The sequence below is a fragment of the Bubalus kerabau genome, chromosome 16 (genome assembly GCF_029407905.1).
Source record: "Bubalus kerabau isolate K-KA32 ecotype Philippines breed swamp buffalo chromosome 16, PCC_UOA_SB_1v2, whole genome shotgun sequence".
Lineage (NCBI taxonomy): Eukaryota > Metazoa > Chordata > Mammalia > Artiodactyla > Bovidae > Bubalus > Bubalus kerabau.
This window is the reverse complement of record NC_073639.1, coordinates 49459831-49480810: the sequence shown is the minus strand read 5'-3', so window position 1 is coordinate 49480810 and position 20980 is coordinate 49459831. Positions and strand designations below refer to the sequence as shown.

The window sequence follows — 20980 nt, the reverse complement described above, 5'->3', positions numbered from 1 at the left end:
AATCTTTCACCATCCTCTAATGAACAGGAAATTAAATCTCTGTAGTCAGAACCAGTTGCTTATCTACAACAGGATTAGAAATTTAAATGCTTAATTAGATCATTGGGTCTTCTGTGGTTTTGCTGGTTTTGAATTTTTTTCCCTCACCAAAAGAAAAAGAATAAACATACAGGAATTTTTATTTTTATTTTTTTTTTTGCTGTTTGTCTTTAAATAGGCTTTGTCTTACACATACTAGCATGTGTGGGCAAAATATGTAAGAAGTTATTGTACGCCACTGTTTATAATAATAAAGCCCCAAAGTGATCTCAGTGTCCATCAGGACTTCCTAAGTAAATTGCAGTGCATCTCTGTGCTGAGGTGGGGACATGCAGTGGCTACAGAGCAGCGCAGCTTTGTAGACGAGATGACTTACTTCCAAGACGAATGTATGTTTGTTTATTTTTGAAGTGTAGTTAATTTACAGTGTTGTGTTAGTTTCTGCTGTACATCAAAGTGATTCAGTTTTTTATATCTACACACACACACACAGACACACATACAGATGTATATGGGCTTCCCTGGTGGCTCAGATAGTAAAGAATCTGCCTGTAGTGTGGGAGACTTAGGTTTGATCCCTGGGTTGGGAAGATCTGCAGGAGGGCATGGCAACCCACTCCAGTATTCTTACCTGGAGAATCCCCATGGACAGAGGAGCCTGTGGGCTACAGTCTATGGGATTGCAGAGTCGTACACAACTGAACGACTAAACACACACATACGTGTATATACATGTATGTATATGAGATATGTATCAGATTTGTTTATTATATCCATTATATATAATATATGTTCTTTTTCAGATTCAGTTCTATTATAGTTTATTAAAAGATACTGGATAGCTCTCTGTGCTATACAGTAGGACCTTGTTGTTTTATCTATTTTATATATAGCAGTATGTATCTGATAATCCCAAATACCTAATTTATGTCTCCTCCTTCCCTCTTTGATATTCTTTTCTATGACTATGAGACTTTCTCTATTGTAAATAAGTTCATTTGTATCATATTTTGGATTCTCTGTGTTGAAGTCGCTCAGTCATGTCCGACACTTTGCGACCCCATGGACTGTATCCATGGAATTCTTCAGGCCAGAATACTGGAGTGGGTAGCCTTTCCCTTCTCCAGGGGATCTCAACCCAGGGATCGAACCCAGGTCTCCCTCATTGCAGGCGGATTCTTTACCAGCTGAGCCACAAGGGAAGCCCAGGAATACTGGAGTGGATAGCCTATCCCTTCTCCAGCGGATCGTCCTGACCCAGGAATCAAACCGGGGTCTCCTGCATTGCAGGCAGATTCTTTACCAACTGAGCTATGAGGGAAGCCCATTTACATTCTGCATGTAAATGATATCAAATATATTTGTCTCTCTTTCTGACTTAGTTCACTAAGTAATAATCTCAGGTCCGTTCATGTTGCTACAGATGGCATTATTTCATTCTTTTTTGTGGATGAGTAATATTCTCTTGAGTTTTAAGAATCCACCCACAATGCAGGAGACACAGGTTTGATCCCTGAGTCAGAAAGATCCCCTGGAACAGGAAATGGCAACCGCTCCAGTATTCTTGCCTAGGAAATCTCATGGACAGAGGAGTCTTGGCAGGCTACAGTCCATGGGGTCACAAAAAGTCAGGCACGACTTAACAACAATAGTATTCCATTGTACATATATAGCACATCTTTTTTATCCATTCATCTATTGATGGACATTTAGGCTGCTTCCATATCTTGGCTATTGTAAATAGTGCTGCTTTGAACATTGGGGTGCATGTCTTTTAGAATTAGGGTTTTCTCTGGATGTAGGCCCAGGAGCGAAATTGCTGGATCATAGGGTGGCTCTAGTTTTTTAAGGAATAAGGAATCTCCATACTATTCTCCATAGTGGCAGCATCAATTTACATTCCCACCAACAGTGTAGGAGGATTCCCTGTTCTCATACCCTCTTCATCATTTATTATTTAGACTTTTTCATGATGGCCCTTCTGACTAGTGAGAGGTGATACCTTGTATTTTTAATGCATTGCCCTAATAATTAACAGTGTTGACCATCTTTTTTGTATGCTTATTGGCCATTGTGTGTTTTCCTTGGAGAAATATATTTGGGTATTCTACCCATTTTTTGATTGGGTTGTTTGTTTTCTTGTTATTGAGATATATGAACTGTTTGTATATAGGAAATTAAGCCCATGTTGGTCACATCATCATACTTTCTCCCGTTCTGTGAGTTGTCTTTTCATTTCATTTATAGTTTCCTTTGTTGTGTAAAAGCTTATTAAGTTTTATTGGGTTGCATTTGTTTGTTTTTGCTTTTGTGTCTGTTACCTTGGGAGACCTAAGAAAAGGATTTATGCCAAGACAAATTTTTAAAAGAGGAAAGTAACAAGTGTAAAGAGTGGAGAGTTGTTGTCAAACAGGGAAGCCAGTGGAGGGGTTTAGTCCTCAGACGGTCATCTCACAAGACACACAAGGAGGGGAGCTGGTGTACTGGATGGGGGAGTTTGTCCTAATCTGCCATTCTGCAGTCTGTGTAGGCAGTGAGCTTCTCTGAATGTCCCCGTGCATGTTCAGATTCCATTGTTCCTGGGTGTGTGTCCGGACATTGTCCAGTTCTTCCAAATTGTTTTGCCCCCTGGGCATCCTTTCTTATATCAGAAAAATAAAGACAATACATGATTGACATTGGACAGAAGGGACACTGCATTTGAGCAAGTGTCCCTTTCTCCCTGCATTGTGTATTCTAGTCAGCTGGCCCATCATTTGCCACTCTCATGCCCTCAAAATGTGTCTCTTCACAGCAACGGTGGCAGCCATGTACTACAGCTACTACATGCTGCCAGACGGCACCTACTGCCTGGCACCTCCCCCTCCAGGGGTTGACGTTGCCACTTACTACAGCACCCTGCCTGCCGGGGTGGCCGTGTCCAGCTCCACTGGAGTGACTGCCACTGCCCCACCCCCTCCAGGGACCACGCCACCTCCCCCACCAACCACGGCGGAGACGAGCAGTGGGGTGACCTCCACCACCATCACCACAAGGTATGCTCTCCTGCTGACCACCTGGAGCATGTGTGTTCTTGGATTGGGCTTCTTTGTAATGTGGGTCACACAGAGGGTCTCTGTTATCTGAGTATTTATTATCTAAGTCCCCACGTTACAGGGTTGATCATGACATAGGCATGTAGAGCAGTGAGATTTAACCAACTGAGAAAATTCCCTCACTGTTAGCATCCCACACCCCTCCCTGGAGCCCCAGCATCTGTTCTTTGTGTCACCATCTCAGGTAGACAGTATAGGGCATAGTCAGTATGGAGTCCAGTTATTTGCCAAAAACCCGGATTTCGTAAAGTTGATGTAAGTGGGAAATGGTAACCTGGCCGTCAGCCCAGCAAACCATTGACTTACAGAGCTAGCACGGCAGGGACTAAACCCCCAACCCTTGTCAGGGGTGGTGTGGAGGGGACTCTGAGTGTCTTAGTTGACCAGGCACTGGAACGTGCTGAAAATATGCTCAGGAAACTTGACAGAACACTTGGGTATTTTTGTAGAAATGACCCACTTTCTGAACGTGCTAGAAAGTCAAAGATGAAACTATGGGTGATGAATTATGCTAGCCAGCATTTTTAAGATAAAAAAATCCACACTTGGTTTATTCTTGGTTACTTCTGAGAATTAGCAATTGGAGGGAAACGGGAGGAGATGATCCTATTTTCATGACCTTAAGTGTCACTTTGAGTAAAACCCCTATTTTCACAATCAGCAATGATATTTCAGTCCCTGTTTCAAGTGGGTTGGCTTTGATTAGTTCCCGGAGTCCCAGTCATCTCAGATAAGCGCATCCCTGTCTCTGTGTAACTTACCTATTGGTGGGAACTGAGACAGTGCGAGTCCTCCTCCAGCCGCTGTGCCGGCTGCCCCGACCAGTGATCTGGGGGAGGGCCTAGTGCTGTGGGTGTGACTCTGTTCATCTTTGCAGTGCACTTGCTCCCGTGGCCACCATCATCCCCCCACCCCCCGACATCCAGCCTGTGATTGACAAGTTGGCAGAGTACGTGGCCAGGAACGGCCTTAAGTTTGAGACCAGCGTGCGGGCCAAGAATGATCAACGGTGAGTGAAAGAGTTTATATGGGATAGGTAGATGGTATTTGAGGTTTAGTTTAGCTTCTTTTTTTAACCTAGCTACATAATTCTTTATATATATACATATATATTTAATCCTATGTTTAGATAAATACATCTTGTTCAATTACTTTGAGTTGGGGTGGTGGTCTTCTTTATTGTTACAATTTTTTATTCATTCATTTTGTTTTGCTTCATTTTTTAAAAATATTGGACCTGCCTAAAATAAAAGTCGGTAATTCATGCTTTTCAAGAATCTGCTGTTGAAGTTTAGAACCAACTTCACCTTGTGTTTTTAATCAAATAATGTTCCATGCTCAGATTGTTAATGTAAAAACAGGAGGCTGTGGTTGCAGCGTGATCTTTGTACTGTGGATGAGCTCTCTGCCCCAGTCTCCTGGGTCTGTAAAGTGTGTGGGGGGTGTTGTGGCTGCCACGAGGGGTTGTTGAGATCCTAGGAGTCGGTCACTGTGAAGTCGGAGCAGGTGTGGTTGGTCGGATCTGAGGTGTTGCAGTGAGCGCGTCTTGTTGAATGGCTCAACCCTTCTCTGTTGCTAGGTTTGAGTTCCTGCAGCCTTGGCACCAGTATAATGCCTATTATGAGTTTAAGAAGCAGTTCTTCCTCCAGAAAGAAGGGGGTGAGAATGCACAGGTATGTGTGGGAAGACTGGTCTTATTCTCAAGATGTGTACTAATAGGGCTTATACATTTTACACTTGCTTTTAGGTGTAATGGATGTCTTGCTTTTACTGACTTACCTTTCTCCCCCTCTCTCTTTTATACCTGTTAAAACCTTTGACCACATTCACAGTTCATTGATGATCATTTGTCCAGTCAAGGGTGCTGCCCACCATTGTCCTTGAGGGCCGCCTGCTAGCAGCTCCCTTCACAACTTCCCTCCCTGCAAACGGCCCCACGTTTGATTCTTAGGTACCTGTTGGAAGCATTTCTTCCTGTCCTTATAATCCTTTCTTCTGTCTCTCCTCTCCTCTCCTTATTTACACGGACACCCTGATGTTTTTCAAAACCTGTTTTGGTAGAAAACATATCAGTGGATTTCCTCAGGTTTTTATCTCTGACTCCTCAAACTGAAGAAAACCGACTTATCTGCAGGTTCCAGGCATAATTTGGTGTTCTAAATGTGTTCTCAGTGATCCATTTCCACAGAAGTTGTGGGCATTTGTTCCCAAAATGGTGTTAGAGGGGAAATACCTCCTTATACTCCTCTTTTCAGTCTGTTCTATCAGAAAATAGTAAATCTGAGTTAGAAAGTATGCTCCTTAGTGTTACTTAGGCAGTAACATAGCAGTGCTGTTGTCCCATGAAATATACATACTCTGTGTCTGTTTCCTGACAAATCCTGCATCATTTCCGGTGAGCAGTTCAGAGTCATGTTGTAACCTCTGCAGGCTGTGTCAGCTCCAGAAGAGACTCCTGCAGAGCCTGCTCCTGAAAAGCCGAGTGACGCTGGGGAAGATAGTGTGTCTGAAGACGCAGCCGACACAGGGGGAAGAGGTGTCTCCTCAGGGAAGAAGGAGGCGTCGTCCAGCAGAGCTGTCCCAGACGGGAAGCTTGTGAAAGGTACGCTGTCCTCACTACCGAGAGTTCCATTCTTGATCTTGTACCTCGTAGGTGTCACTTTAAATTAGCAACGAAGAGTGCTAGACCACTTACGGTCAGCTACCTTCAACCATAGGACAGGAGGGAATGGCTGCCCCTTTTAAGTTGCTGTAATGAAACTTGCTTACTTCATAGCATATGGGTTAGCCAACAAGTTTGTTCAAGTTTTTCTGTACTGTCTTATGGAAAAACCTGAACAAGCTTTTTGGCCAACCCAATACTTTATTGATTTTGAATTTGGGGTCATTTGGATACAAACTCATCTTAGGTATACATTTGTTTTTAACAGTTTATTCTTGTGTTAGGGCTAATGGAAGCGTTTAGAATTTTTCAAATAATGTTTTGTACCCCCTTGGACTTCTGAAACTACATTCAGACTATTGTGCCGATGGAATTAGTTTTCTTTATTTGTTAAAGCAGTTCCCTTGAGGGTCTCTACCAGGCGGTATTCCATTCAGGTATTCCCAATGCGGGAGACCTGGGTTCGATTCCTGGGTCGGGAAGACCCCCTGGAGAAGGAAATGGCAACCCACTCCAGTATTCTTGCCTGGAGAATCCCATGGACAGAGGAGCCTGGTAGGCTATAGTCCACCGGGTCGCAAAGAGTCCGACACGACTGAGCGACTTCACTTTCACCAGGCGGTATTCCATTCACTCCATTCCAGTTTCCCTTTATGTTCTTGGGAGGAGTTTTTTGTCTACCAGGACAGACATATAGAAAGAAAAAAGCTGACACAGGCACATTAGCAGAGAACCCTGTGTGGTAGAACATGCGAAGAAGCAGTGAATTCCACCAAGTGGGAACAAGAAAGGGCATGCAGAGGGAAAGGGACTCCCAGAAACAGGCTCACACCCAGGCATGGGCGGTGCCATCTGAAATGCGTGGCTGGTTCAGAGATGGGAAGCAGTCCGAGCGACTCAGGTGTCAAGTGGGGCATACCCACCAAGGTAGCCTCAGCCAGCTTGTGGGGCTCTCCCCTCCCGGTGGGTCCTGAGGCTCCCGACAGGGGCAAAACACCTTACAGCTTAGATCAGAGGAGTCTCTTTGCCCTGTGTGGGGAGTGTGTGAAGCAGAAACCACGTGGGAGGTTTGCAGTGAAACTGGTGGCCTCAGGTGGAGGAGGGGCGCTGGAGCTAGTGCTGGGGCGAGAGGAGAGGCAGGCGGTGCAGGATGGGCCAGGACCACAGGAGGGCCTTTCCCACCAACCAAAGACAAGGTTCTCAAGAGTGACCAGAATGACCCAAACGAATAACTAGGGAACCAGTGATTTAGGAGAGTAGGAAAGCATCTGTAAGCCTCTCAGTATAGGAGGTTCCCTGAGCATGCGTGTTTCATCTCTCACCCCTCCCAGCTGTCCTCAGACTCTCCTTGGAATAACCAAAAGAATGTAGTAAGTAGAGAGTAAAAACCATTACTAGTAAAGCAATTATTCTTCAATTAAAAATTATAAAAGAAGGGTAGGGTTGGTTACTGCTCCAAAAGCTGGGGGAACATGCTTAGGAAAGACAAGCCGGCCCATCTGGACTTGAGTTCATAGGAACAAGCCGGACATTTGGGGAGTCAGTGACAGTGACCCCCAGGAGAACCCACTGTCAACCAAAGAAGGGAGCAGGCCAAAGACCAGAACAGCCAGGAGCATCTGAGGGCAGCTGGGCCCTGTCAGTGTGATCCAATGCAGTGGGTCAGCCCCTCAGCCAAGGTTACTGCCCTCCATGGGGCACCCTCCACTCCCCTGTGAGTGCCCGGTAATTCAGCAGATGAAACCGTGCTCGCCTCCTTGCACTCTCTGAGCCTGAGACGCCTGAGAGCTGCAGGTGTCTAACAGAACCCACCCTGCCTGAGACAGGTCACTGCACCTGCAAAGAAGCAAGAGTTCAGAAGGACATGCATCTGAGCCCTTGGAAGCAGTTACTAAGTTATAGGAAAATTCTTTTACTCTCTGATTTCTATTCTCACAGAATTAAAAGGTACTGTAAAAGTAGTGTAACTGATAATCCAACATCTGGAAAAGATTTACAAAAAGATTGCCAATTTTTAAAATACAATAAAGCACTCAAAATCAGATTGGATGAGAAAACAAGTTCAGAATTTACCTCAGATTTCCAAGGAAAAGAATAAAGATGGAAGAAAAGCCATCTAGAAAGAAAAATAGGTTGTCCTCCACAGGGGGAAAAGAGCAGGCTGGCACATTAGACATGTATCTATGGCATTAAATGCCAGGGAATTAAGGTATATCAGATTCTGAATGCAAAGTATTCTAAACGCTGGAGCAGAGTTTACAGATGTGGCATGCCCTAAAATAGTCAAAGAAAGTGAAAACGACTATTATCAAAAAATTATCAAATGTAGTGAAAACTTAAAAAAAAAAACGTATAACTTCTTATGCTTGTGTTGGTAAAGAAAAAATGAAAACAAACCAAGCATTCAACTCAAGAACCTAATGCATGTAAGGAAAGCAGAAAAGGAAAATCACTAAAAAAAGCAGAAATCAGTGAGGAAATACTAAAAGACCAGTAAAACTTTTCATCATTGTGCAAGTTTAATACAGTGTAGAAAAGAAAGCAAATGCACACATAATGGAAAAAAAAGGAAGAAAAAAACTTATTTTTAAGTACACAGAAACAATATATATAACTAAATTTGAAAATTTTGAAACTAAATGATAAAATTGTCTAAGAAAGTATGAATTGCTAAAATGATCTCCAGAGAGGCAGTAAAATAGATCTATAGGCCTAAAAGAATTTAGAAAACATTGGTCAATGAAATACCTCTAAAATCAGGCAGGCCAGGACAAAGTCAAGGTCAAGGTAATTTGTGATTTAAGCTCCTCCAGAGCCCAAAGATCGAAAGTTTAAAAGTTCTTGAGCCCCAGTACCTTAGCCTCACAAAGCCTAGCAATGTGCAGGCCAGGAGCCCTGTGAAGCCCAGGTGTTAGCTTCTCAGATGGAAGCAGGTTCGGAAGGGCAGTAAGAGCAAGTGTGGGCAGGTGGGGTTCCTTGCAGAAGTCCCAGTGGGGTACCGTACCACAAAATCTCCCAGTACAGCCAGTCTTAGCACCAGACAGGTGCCGGAACAGCACCCACAGTTCCCAAGATGCTTATGAGACAGCTTCCCTAGTATGACAATAATTGATGTTGAAAAAACAGGCTCTCCATTTGAAAAAAATTAGACTATTACACCCCACTTGACAATAAATAATGATTCCAGACAAAGTGTTTAAATGCAGAAACTAAAACCATGAAAGGAGAAGAAAATTAGATAGTTCTTTCCTAGTCTTTAGAGTTGGAAAGGACTGCCTAAGAATTTAAGCCATAAATGATAAAGATTAATAGGTCTGATGGGAGCTGGGCCCATATAGAGTTGAAAGACAAATGTCAGGACAGCAGTGATTGCTAATAATAACAGAAGATAAAAGGTCAAAATCCTTGCTATAGGAAGAGCTCTTGTGAATCAATAAGAAAAGTCACTGCAGTAGAAAAACAAAGGCCACGAAAAGATAGTTCACAAAAGAAAAATAGGTGGTATGTGAACAGATTTTTAAAATATATCTTCACTGACAAGATACTGTTCTTTGCCTCCACTTTGGTAAGTTAAAGTAAAAGAGAGGGTGTGGGCGTCTGGGCCCTCACACACCGTCCGTGGAGTGTTGTTGGTAAGGCCTCTCTGGAGGAGGAAGCCTGACGGTGGAGACCCACCTTAAACACAGACGCCCTCCCGCTCCTGGAAATGGCTGGTTCCCCAGGCTGTCTCGGCCAGGTGTTCATCACAAGGCTCATGAGCATTCAAAAATAAAAAAGTGGGAACAGCTGTGGGAGATTGAAATAAACTGGCATGTCCACACTAAGAATATGACTGCCATTTATTAAAATGATGTATTTGACATGGAAAGCTGTCTACGCTTGTTAAGTGGAAATAATAAGCGGGCTAAAACCTGTAAAGCATGGTCCCATTGTCCTGTATTAGCACACATGCACATGTTTGTGCCTCGGAACCATCCACTGATATTCAGATCGTTTTTTTCCCATATCCAGATTGCAGTTGGTCTTTCATTTTGTTCACCTATGTTTTCACAATTTCCCACCGAGAACATATTTTACCATAGAAGTTAAAAGTTATTAATGACCTTAAGAAAGGAAGCATGTCTGATGTGGAAGGCGGAGGGCCAGACACGGGGTTCATGCACAAGTGTTTCCTGAGAGTCGGTGCAGACCTGGGCCACATTAGTGCTGCAGTCCTTGCCTGTTCCAGGCTCCAGGTGAGCAGACCACACACGCAGTACAAACTGTGAAGAGTGGCCTGAAGGAGGAGAGGCCAGCAGGCCCTGCCGAGGAGAGGCTTCATTTGAGGAGAGCCGAGGAAGAAAGCCAGGCGAGGAAAAGCGGGCGACAGCTCCAGTCGGAGGACAGGGCTGGCCTGGAACACAGTGGGAGAGGTGGCCAGGAGCCTGGGCTGCCTCCTAACACAACAGGACACTGAAGGCTGTAAGAAGTGCTCTTCACATGTTGTGATGTGACTTGCAAATAAGCTTCCATGTAGAAGCAATAGTTGTAAATTGAATAATTCTACAAAGGAAGTAATTCCTAATCGCCTGCTTTCTGGCTGAGCTATATTGAGAAAGTTACTTCACCTTTTTAACCTGCTTCCTTATCTGTAAATGGGGAGGCTTGCTCATTTCTGTCTCTTCCTGGGGTCACAAATGTGAAGTGAGGTGAGGCGTGTCGACTGCGTATTAGTCAGTTCTCTTATTTTAAGTCACTTTAAAGTATATGCATGGTGTTGGCGTGCATTAAGCTGTGTTCCAGATGTTTTCCTTTTAATGTATTTGTTGGTTGAATTTATTTTAGTTTGGAGGCCTGAAGATGGGGAGTAATTGTTTTAAAATTGTTTTATGATATAGTACTTTAGCCCCAAGTTCACTTGAGTAATTTTGATTAACAGTTAACTGAAGTTTTCTTTTATAGTGACATGTTTCTTTGACTTTGATTTATTAAAGAGACCTAGAGGCAATACAGGGTTAATGTTATGATACTTTTTTCTTATGAAAAATTTCAAACAGGTACAAAAACACAGCCTGGCGGAATAGTCACCACACACACGTGCAGCACTGAGCGTCCAGCTCCCGTGGCCAGCACTGACTAATTTTATCTATACACTCAGTCCAGCCCACCCCTAGGATATTCTGAAGCAGATCCCAACATCTTGGCGTTTTATCCATCAGTGTGAGTGCATGTATCTCCAAAAGATAAGGGCTGTTCTTAACCACAGTAAAATGATTAATATTGACTCTCCCAACAAAGTGTATTTTTCCTCCTGTGTTCTTTGTCTGGGGTTTATTAGGAACGTGCACCACCCTGCACAGTCCAAGTGCATAGCATTGCATACTCCACACAGAGACTGATTTTGCCCCTTTGATTCTGACTATAAAAAAGCGCTTTGTATGTGCCTTAGGTTGCTCAGTCGTGTCTCTTAGCTACCCCATGGACTGTAGCCCGCCAGACTCCTCTGTCCATGGAATTCTCCAGGCAAGAATACTGGAATGGGTAGCCATTCCCTTCTCCACGGGATCTTCCTGACCCAGGGATCAAACCCGGGTGTCCTGCATTGCAGGCACATTCTTTACCATCGCAGCCATCAGGGAAGCCCAACAATGAACATCTTGTTTACCAACATTGAACATCTTAGGGTGTGCTTTGTAGCTTGAGGTGATTATTGACGAGAGATGATGATATGTCGGTGATCGGGTTATTTGCCAGCTTCAAGTCACACATGGATTTGGAACCATAAAATGCTGAAAGTGGGGATGCCTCGGGGGTCAGCTGAGTGAGCTCACCCTCACAACCCCAGCCACTTCAGAACCTGCCTTCATTAACCCAGATCCACTTCCTTCTCAGAGTCAGCGCATTTGTGCTGCACTTAAAATCACCCTTCATTGAGGTTTACTTGAATAGCTTTCATCAGTAATAACACATGGTTTTTAAAACAAAGTATCTTATTACAACCAATTAGGTGTCCTTAGGAGCCATTTACCATAGTGTCTGAGGAAGAAGGGACCCAGTGAGTGAGTGTTGAGTGGATGGGGGGAAGGGGAAGAAGATTGTTTCCTTTTGGGCCTTTGTATTTCTCTTAAATTAAAAATTCCAAATATTCTAGGAGAGAAAAAATTTGAACCACCTAAATTTTTGTTATCTTAGGTTTAAAATTGTCTTACAGGTTCAGAGAATAGTTTGACATAATGCCTGGCACAAAGTAGGCACCCAGTCAAATGTTTGCTGAATAAAGGAAGAGATTATCTTGCTTTTGTTTAAAAAAAAAAAAAAAAAAAAGTTTATTTTATATAGTTGGGATTTTTTTTTTTTAGAAGTAACTTTTAATAGTGGAGTCGCATCATATGCTTACTTACGGAAACTCAGCTATGTGCTGAGCCCAGAAAAAGAAGGAAAATATCAACAAAAATTGACCATTTGGCCCTGAAGTGACCCCAGCTGGCACTCGGTGTGTGCGTCCTGACGTGGCCCGAGTTGGAGCCGGTGCTTGCAGTGCCCTGCATCTGGCCTCTGGCCTGGGGTGTGTGACATCCTTCTAAAGGCTCTCTGACATCATGGGCACTGCCTACGGCCCCTAGACCCTCCCTCTGCGTAAGATGTGGCTCCACTCCAGACGTTGCTCCCACCAACTGATGCTCATGTGAATGGTGGGGCCGAGATTTTTGCTCTGTGCTTCCAGTTACTTTAAAATGTATTACCATTTTCACCTTTTCTCAATAGCTTCATTTGCTCCAATAAGCTTTGCAATCAAGGCCAAAGAAAATGATCTACTTCCCCTGGAAAAAAATCGTGTTAAGCTAGATGATGACAGTGATGATGATGAAGAAAGCAAAGAAGGCCAAGAAAGTTCTAGTAGTGCTACAAACACTAACCCGGCAGTTGCCCCACCCTGTGTAGTTGTTGAGGAGAAGCGGCCTCAACTTACCCAGGAGGAGCTAGAAGCAAAGCAAGGTTTGTCAAATGTTTTAAACTTCTTAAAAGAAAAGTATGTACATACAAGATTAACCTACTAAGCCAGAAGTACGGGACTGCCGACTAGAGTCTCCAGCCTTTGGAAGCAGACCACTGGGGAGCTGTGTGATGTTTTTGTTCAGCTGAGAAGCTCTCAGTCAAATGAGGAGCACTGCTGTTCATTAAGCTCAGATGCAGTGCCCTCGGCGATTTGTTTTCCGAGGAGGAGCTGAGAGTGGCCAAGAGTGCTTTAATAGCAGCCCTGGGGCAAATGCTCAGCCCATGTTCCCAGCTCGGGTTAATGTTCTGGGCCAGCAGGTGCCCTTCTGTGAGGCCTCTCCCTACAGAACCATCGGACCCTTGAAGGGGCCGGGGCCCCTGCTGGTTTTCAGACTGCGGCTCGTCTTCATGGGTCACAGTGTGGCCGCCGCTCATCTCTGATGCGTGACCAGCAGTGTTCTACCCTTCTTTCAAAATAAGCACTCTTCTTCTGGTTTTGTGAATTGCTTTTTCTATGTATACACAGACAGATCACACAGCATTGATAAATGATAACTCTTTAACCACAGGAGGTCCTGGAACTTGCGATATGCTGTAGTTCCTCTCCCCAGCACACATGTGTTCATGCCTGTGTTGCTAAATCTGCATTTACTGCGTGTGAACTCAACTGTGTGTCGGTTCATTTGGCATAAAACACTTTTCACAGAGTGTTCATTGCCTGGTATGACTGTTTGGGCACTTGTATATAAGAACCATTCCAAGAGTCTCATCATTCCAGGTTTCACTGCTATGGAACCCCATCAGCTTTCTGACTTTGAGTTTGAAAGTAAATTTATGAAAAGTACTAATAATAAGCATTATAAACTAATTCTCTGAGAAATCTGTTTGCCTGTTTTGTTGACCTTTCCTGAAATCAGTATCATGTTCATGTTTTAAAGTAACTGCATTGTATCTCATGGCCATGCTACTGCCCGTGAAAATTAAGACAGCAAGGTATTTATAAAATACAGCTTGCTCTAAACATCTTTTTTCTTTGTTTATTCCTTAAGCAAAGCAAAAGTTGGAGGATCGACTGGCAGCTGCTGCCAGGGAAAAGCTGGCCCAAGCGTCTAAGGAATCAAAGGAGAAACAGCTCCAAGCAGAACGTAAAAGAAAAGCCGCTTTATTTTTACAGACCTTAAAAAATCCTCTGCCAGAAGCAGAAGTCGGGAAAGTTGAAGAGAGTCCTTTCAGCGTAGAGGTGAGTTTTAAAAGGGTCCACATCAGTGCTCTGAACTAAGCACCATTGGTAGAATACCTGCGTGTGAATCCTGCAGCCTCTCAGCTCTCGAGCTGCGTGAAGGCTGTGGGCAGCCCCTGCTCCTCTCCCCCGTGGGATGGAGTGCCTGTTCAGGCAGACCGTGGAGGGACCATGGAGTTCAGTTCCAGACCTGGCAGCAGAGTGAGGCACGCACATTTCTTGGTTTCCCCGTGTGTGTAACAGTTATTACACTATACCGTAGTCTCTGAAGTGTGCAAGCACATATGCCTGAAAGATAAATCTATACTTTAATTTAAAAATCCTTTGATGCCCAAAAATGCCAGCCATCATCTGAGCCTTTAGCAAGTCGTAACCTTTTTGCAGTAGTAACTTCGCTGATCACAGATCAAATAATGAAAAAGGTTTGAAATAATGCAAGAATTACCAGACTGTGAGACAGATGTGAAGTAAGCATATGCCGTTGGGAGGATGGCCTTAATAGACTTGCTTGGCACAGAGGTGCCACAAACCTGCAATTTGTAAAAAGAAAAAAGAAAAAAAACACAGTATCTGTGAATTGCAACAATTTGGGAAAAAACAAACCATAGTATCTGTGAAAATGAGGTCTGCCTGTACTGTATAGCTGGTGTCAGCAAGAGTCTGATGAAGATTCCCAGAATGCACATACGCACACCACATTCTGGGTGCAGGGTCAGAGTCCAGGCCTCTGGGCCCAGGTTGGGAGCCTGTGCTTTGTGGTGACCTCACAGGAGCAACGGAACTTCACCTCACACCCACCGCAGGCCTGGACAGACCCGCCAGAGCACTCATGTTCCTGCCATCACAGCAGCCCTTGAGCTCACACTTAGGCTTATAGTCTTACTCAGGGATCTAGGTTACTATCAGCACTTCAATTAAAAGAAAAGTTAGATAAGTTACGGTCAGTGTCATCTTCTCTTAAGACAAGTTGTGAGGTCAGAGCCTCACAAACTCTTTCGTAAGCTGTAGGACCAGAACTTAGCCCCCTGGCCCATTTCCTCCCTTCAGAAGGCTGTGGAGGGGGGCTTGGACCGCTCAGAGCAGGGCTCACGCCACTTCACCAGGTGTCCCTGAAATGTCTTTTGCAGCTCTTTCCCCTGTAATGTAGAACGGGACTTGTGCGTCTTTTACTTTAATTACGTTGACATTTCTAAGAATTTAGAGCCATTATTCACAACTGATTTTTGCTGCATGTAGCCACAGGTTTATTTGTTTCTCCATGGAAAGCAGCCTTTTTCAGCATTGTGTTCAAGGTCAAATCAGCTTTCTCACCTCAGGAGTCAGTCTGAAATTCAAATCTGGCAGGAGGCCTCAAAAATAATAGCTGGATCAGACTGGGGAGCAGCGAGCACTGGCTTACATGGCGCCTTCAGACGCGTCCGTCCCCCCTTGGGGAGGGCCTCGCTGCCACCAGCCGGGCTAAAAACAGGAAGGCACCGTCGGTCATCGCCCAGCTTTGGGAGGACCTCTGGACCAGTGCAGGGGTGAAACTGGCAGCCATTAAGACTGCGTTAGATGTAAAAGGAAGAAGAGGCAGGATACGGAGCAGCTCCACTTTTATGGTTGCAGCTATAAAAATTATGCATATAGCACCAGGGCAGGGAACTTAGGAAGACAGGGAACTGCCTCCACGGGAGGGGTGTGAGTGGCTATTTTCATTATCCTTATTGTTTGGATGTCACTTGGGCAGTGAATAAAGGACTTAATTAAAAGTTATCCACATACATAGATACTTTAACCAATTATTCTACATGGGTGCATCTATATTTTCTAATAAAATTGTGTCTAAATGCAAACTCAATTACAGCCAGAGTCATTCATCCTTAACCCAGTTTTTCTGTCTGCTGTACTGCCAGTATTGTCACAGGTACCAGAATCGCTTCTCTATAAACACAAGATAGCCTGAGACTTAGGTTCTTACCCTATTTGTCTTTTTTGTGGCATCTCCCACTGTGTTCTCTTCAAGCATATATTTTAAATCTGTAATACCTTAGAAATGAGTGCTTATGCTTCATGTTTAAATCATTGGGTTGATCTTCCTGGACATCTAGTGGGAAAGATTATAGCTACTAAACTATTTCAACAAAAACGTTAACAGTACTTGCAGGTGGTGATAGATATCTTTAATGACTTTGAAACAAAATACCTGAATTAAATTGGCAGCTATCATAAATGAGGTTCACACTTGAAAATATTTTCAGTCTAAAGCAGCTTCTGGAGACAGGTGACCCTGACTCTGTTGGCCATTCCCTGTGCACTTGACTCAGGCTGGTGTGGCCGGCCCCACTGCTCGGGTGTATTATTTCAGTGTCCAGGGGACTTGGAGTTCAGTGGCGTCAATTTTGGTTCCAGCTTGTGCTTCTTCCAGCCCAGCGTTTCTCGTGATGTACTCTGCATATAAGTTAAATAAGCAGGGTGACAATATATGGTCTTGACGGACTCCTTTTCCTATTTGGAACCAGTCTGTTGTTCCATGTCCAGTCCTAACTGTTGCTTCCTGGCCTGCATACAGATTTCTCAAGAGGCAGGTGAGGTGGTCTGGTATTCCCATCTCTTTCAGAATTTTCCACAGTTTATTGTGATCCACACAGTCAAAGGCTTTGGCATAGTCAATAAAGCAGAAATAGATGTTTTTCTGGAACTCTCTTCCTTTTTCCATGATCCAGTGGATGTTGGCAATTTGATCTCTGGTTCCTCTGCCTTTTCTAAAACCAGCTTGAACATCTGGAGTGATGCTTGGTATGTAATGAACACTTGGTAACTGTTCACTGGATGCATGACCATCAGTCCTTTCACACATCAGCCCTTATATCAAGCTAATCTGCATGTGCTGTGTGCTGTTCACTCCTCCCTGCTCTCAGAAGCACGGGCCCTACTCGGGGTTTTACTGTATAACGGCTCCTGTGACTTGTGCACTCACTGAGGTGAGTGTACCCACAGAGTAAATCCCTGACCGTGGAATTATTACATTTCCGATTTTTAAATTTAATTTACCGTTAAATTAGGCCCTACAGTGACTATTGCAGTTCTGGGGTGGGGTGGGGATGTTTTTGTTTTGTTTGTCTCCCTTGTGTATGAATATAACTTTGTTGCCTCCCTGCCAGCATGGGTTATCATCCACCTTAATTCTCAGTCTGACAGGTGGTAAAATATGTTATCTCTTTGGTTTAACTACAAATTCTAATTATAGGGGACATTGAGTAACTTTTCGCAGGTTTCACGGCCTTTCTGCTCTCCTGCTGAGAACACCCTCTATGGCCTTTGCTTTTCTCCTGGCTGGCTGACTGGCTCTGCTGTTTTTGTGTTAGCTCTGTGTCATCAGCATTACCAACAGTTTCTTTTTTGTCTTTTAATCTGCCCCACTGGGAATTTACTTCACTTTGAGGAGCATATAGCTAGGCACAACACAAACCACTAAATCACATCTTTTCCCACTAGTGTAAAGGGCTCCCTTTTCCCGCTTGTATTTGCTCTATTTTTACATTCTTGTCTGTTAGTTCCATTGGTCTGTTTGTTAGGAGAGGTGATTTTATGTTTAGGTATAACTTTTAAGGATGTCTTGAAGTGTATTTATTGATGTGGACAGATACTAGTTACGTTAAACGTTTAAGCGGTGTATAAAATATATAAAAACCTATTCATAAGTAGTACTTAGAAATCTGTGTATATACCATCCCATTTTGTGTATGTGTGTCCGTGCACACATGCACTGTTAATTCAAAATGAAGAGAAATCAGAAGTTTTGAATCAAGTCTCTGTTGAATCATGGCATCATTTCCGTGGTAACAACAGACTTCAGTACTTTGTTTAGATGCAGTAACTTTTTTCAGGTTAATGATCCTGCCAGGTTTAAGGTCCAGCAAGAGTTTGAAAAGAAAAAGGGAACAAAAATAACGCATGTTTGCTGAGCCTCTGTGATAATTCCAGGAGCTTTGGGGTATCAATTAGAAACCTGTTTCTCATGACCAGTCACTTTTGAGGGGTTGGCATCTACACGTGAACATTTCTACCACGCCGGCCCTGTAAGGTGCAGAGCAGCTCTGAGTGTGTGGGTGAGGGCCCCGGGCCCCCAGGACAGCAGAGGGGGCACCGGGACTGTGAGGAACCTGGATCACTTGGAGAGGTGACAGTAGCGAGGAGGCCCAGAGGCTCACCTGTGGGGGAGGCCGGTGAAGCCTGTGCAGGCAGTGATAATGCCTGCAACCCTGCATCGAAGGGTCTGTGGAGGAGGCGCAGAACAAGTCAGTGACACAGGCAGGTCTGGGAGAGGCTGGACCACTGGCTGCAGTACAAGTGGGACACTGACGAGCTAAAGCAGTGTTTCCACGGGAAGGATATGTATGTAGCAGCACTGGCAAGGCTGGCAGCAGCACGCCCGAGCAAACACAGCTGATGGGAGGGGAGGAGAGGGTGCCAACAGAGTGGAAAACGCAGGGTCATCTGGACAGAGGCCTCAGCAGTCAGACCTGGGCCATTGCCCTGCTGGGAGGGTTGCAGGGGCATGCCCAGCACGGGTAGAAATTTGCAAATACAGTTCTAGAGGATGCATTTCAAAGTCTGATTTCAAACGTTATCTTGAGTCTTTTGCATGATTATCCCATTTCCTAGTTAATGTAGTGTTAATTCAGAAATAAGATTTCATTTTAAAAGGTGTGTTAGTCTGCTTTTGAGCAATTTGTTTTCCCACAGCAGGAAATAGTAGTTGCTAGTTTGTGTGCTAACTTGTTGACAAATACTTGGTTGTGATCAAAGACAGATTAATATTTTTCAGTGTTACCAACAAAAGGAATGTCAGTTTTTAAATACGCGTATGAGTAACTGATCTTTCTAAAGTTCCTTTTGATTTTGCCCGCTCACGACTCAAACCAGCCTATGCTCTCCCCCCCACCCATGATGATTTGTGCCTTAGTCATCCTTGCTGTAATATTAACACTCCGTCCCTGAGAGGCCGCTTTGCTTGTTTGGCACTGGTTGCCATGTGGTTCTGTTGCTGTGTCTCCTGTGGGCATCACAGGCAGCTTCTCACAGGTCACTGTGTGCAGGGCCTTAGCCAGACACCTTCAGAAACCAGACACAGGACATGTGGGGCTGCAAGGAAGGTCTTTTTTTTTTTTTTTGCAAGGAAGATCTTGACTCAGCAGTGGCTTAGTCTCTCAGGTTATTCATATCATTTATAGTATAAATTAACGGGTCATTTGCCTTCTTCAGGATATACACTATACAGTATGGTAGCTGCTAACCACATGTGGCAATCTTGTTTTGTTTCTGTTAAAGTTTTTTTTTTTTTTAATGTAGGCCATTTTTAAAGTCTTTATTGAATTTGTTACAGTATTGCTTCTGTTTAATGATTTGATTTTTTTGGCCAGGAGGCATGTGGGAGAGACCAGGGATCAAGCCTGCACCCCCTGCATTGGAAGGCAGAGTCTTAACCACTGGACCACCAGGGGACTCCCTGGCAATTTCAGTTAAACTTAATTAAAATTTGGGCTTCAGGTCCTTGACCACACTAGCCATATTTCAGGTGCTCCATAGCCACACGTGGCTGGTAGCTAAATGCAGCAGGTGGTGCAGAAACAGAACATTTCCACCACCACAGCACAGTCTACATTACAGAGCTAGCTGGGTTTTCATTCTTTTTTGCCAGTAGTTTAAAAATCCATATTGCTGTGTCAGTCAGGGCTCTATATTATACATGCTAGAAACCTACCCTACTGCCCCCAAACGACTTAAGCAAAACCACTAACTAGTCGGGTTTGCTTTCTGAGTTGTGAGGGTAGCCTAGCTCACAGGACGTCACAAGGCATCTCAAGGATGCATCCGCAGGCGCAGCCTCCCCTGGCTGGCCACGCTCTCCAGCTCTGTATTGTGACAGCTGTCATAAAATCAGTGCATTAAAAAATAAATAAAAATTGATCAATTTCTGTGTAGCCATTTTAATACTGAAGATGGAAGAAAAACATTTTCAGCATATTATTCTTTATTATTTCAAGAAAGATAAAAAATACAACTGAAATGCCAAAAAAAAATGTGTGCAGTGTATAGAGAAGGTGCTGCAGCAGATCAGATGTGTTAGAAGTGGTTTTTGAAGTTTAGCGCTGGAGATTTCTCACTAGACGAGGCTCCATAGTTGGGTAGACCAGTTGATAGCTTTCAAATTGAGACATTAATTAAGAACAATCAATGTTATACCACCTGGGAGATAGCTGACATACTCAAAATATTCAAATCAGGCAGTGAGGATCATTTGCACCAGCTTGGTTGGGTTAATCACTTTGATGTCTGGACTCCATGTAAGTTAAGCAAGAAAACCTTCTTGACCATACTTCCCCATGCAATTCTTTACTGAAATGTAATGAAACAGTCCATTTTTAAAACAAATTGTGACAGGTGATGAAAGTAGATGCAATAATGTGGAACAGAAGAGATCATGAGGCAGGCCAAATGCACCAAAGGCCAGTCTTCATTCAAAGAAAGTGATATTGTGTATATAGTAGTATTGGAGGTGAATCCTCTATTATGAGCTCCTTCCGGAAAACCAGACGGATTAATTGCAACAAGTACTGCTTCAAATAGACAAAGCAGCACTCAACAAAAAGCGTCTGGAAATAGTTGACAGAAAACAAATAATCTTCCATTGGGGTAACACAAGATCGCGCATTTCTTAATGATCAGGTAAAAACCACCTGGCTGAGGAGGCAGCTGTTTCCTTGGCTGGGAAGTTCTGATCCATCTGCTGTATTCACCAGACATTGCACCTTCAGATGTCCATGTATTTCGGTCTTGACAAAGTTCTCTTAGTGGAAAAAATTTCAGTTTCCTGAAAGACTATAAAAGGCACCTGGCTCAAAAAGATAAAAAGTGTTAGAAAGATGGAATTACAAAAGTGAGAGAAGTCACTTAGTCATGTCTGACTCTTTGCAGCAGTATGGA

The 20980-nt window shown here is 43.8% G+C and overlaps 1 protein-coding gene across 6 annotated transcripts in view; it reads left to right on the top strand.

Annotated features, from left to right (window-relative positions):
- Positions 1 to 20980, top strand: part of SFSWAP (splicing factor SWAP) — an 80381-nt gene that overhangs the window by 34272 nt on the left and 25129 nt on the right. For 5 of the 6 annotated variants that reach the window (XM_055550686.1, XM_055550687.1, XM_055550690.1 and 2 more), the window contains exons 8-13: positions 2834 to 3074; positions 4012 to 4143; positions 4714 to 4807; positions 5565 to 5736; positions 12541 to 12771; positions 13821 to 14011. In XM_055550686.1, coding sequence (XP_055406661.1) covers positions 2834 to 3074; positions 4012 to 4143; positions 4714 to 4807; positions 5565 to 5736; positions 12541 to 12771; positions 13821 to 14011 — 1061 coding nt within the window. The remainder of the gene's footprint in view (positions 1 to 2833; positions 3075 to 4011; positions 4144 to 4713; positions 4808 to 5564; positions 5737 to 12540; positions 12772 to 13820; positions 14012 to 20980) is intronic. The other variant, XM_055550688.1, reaches the window with a different exon arrangement.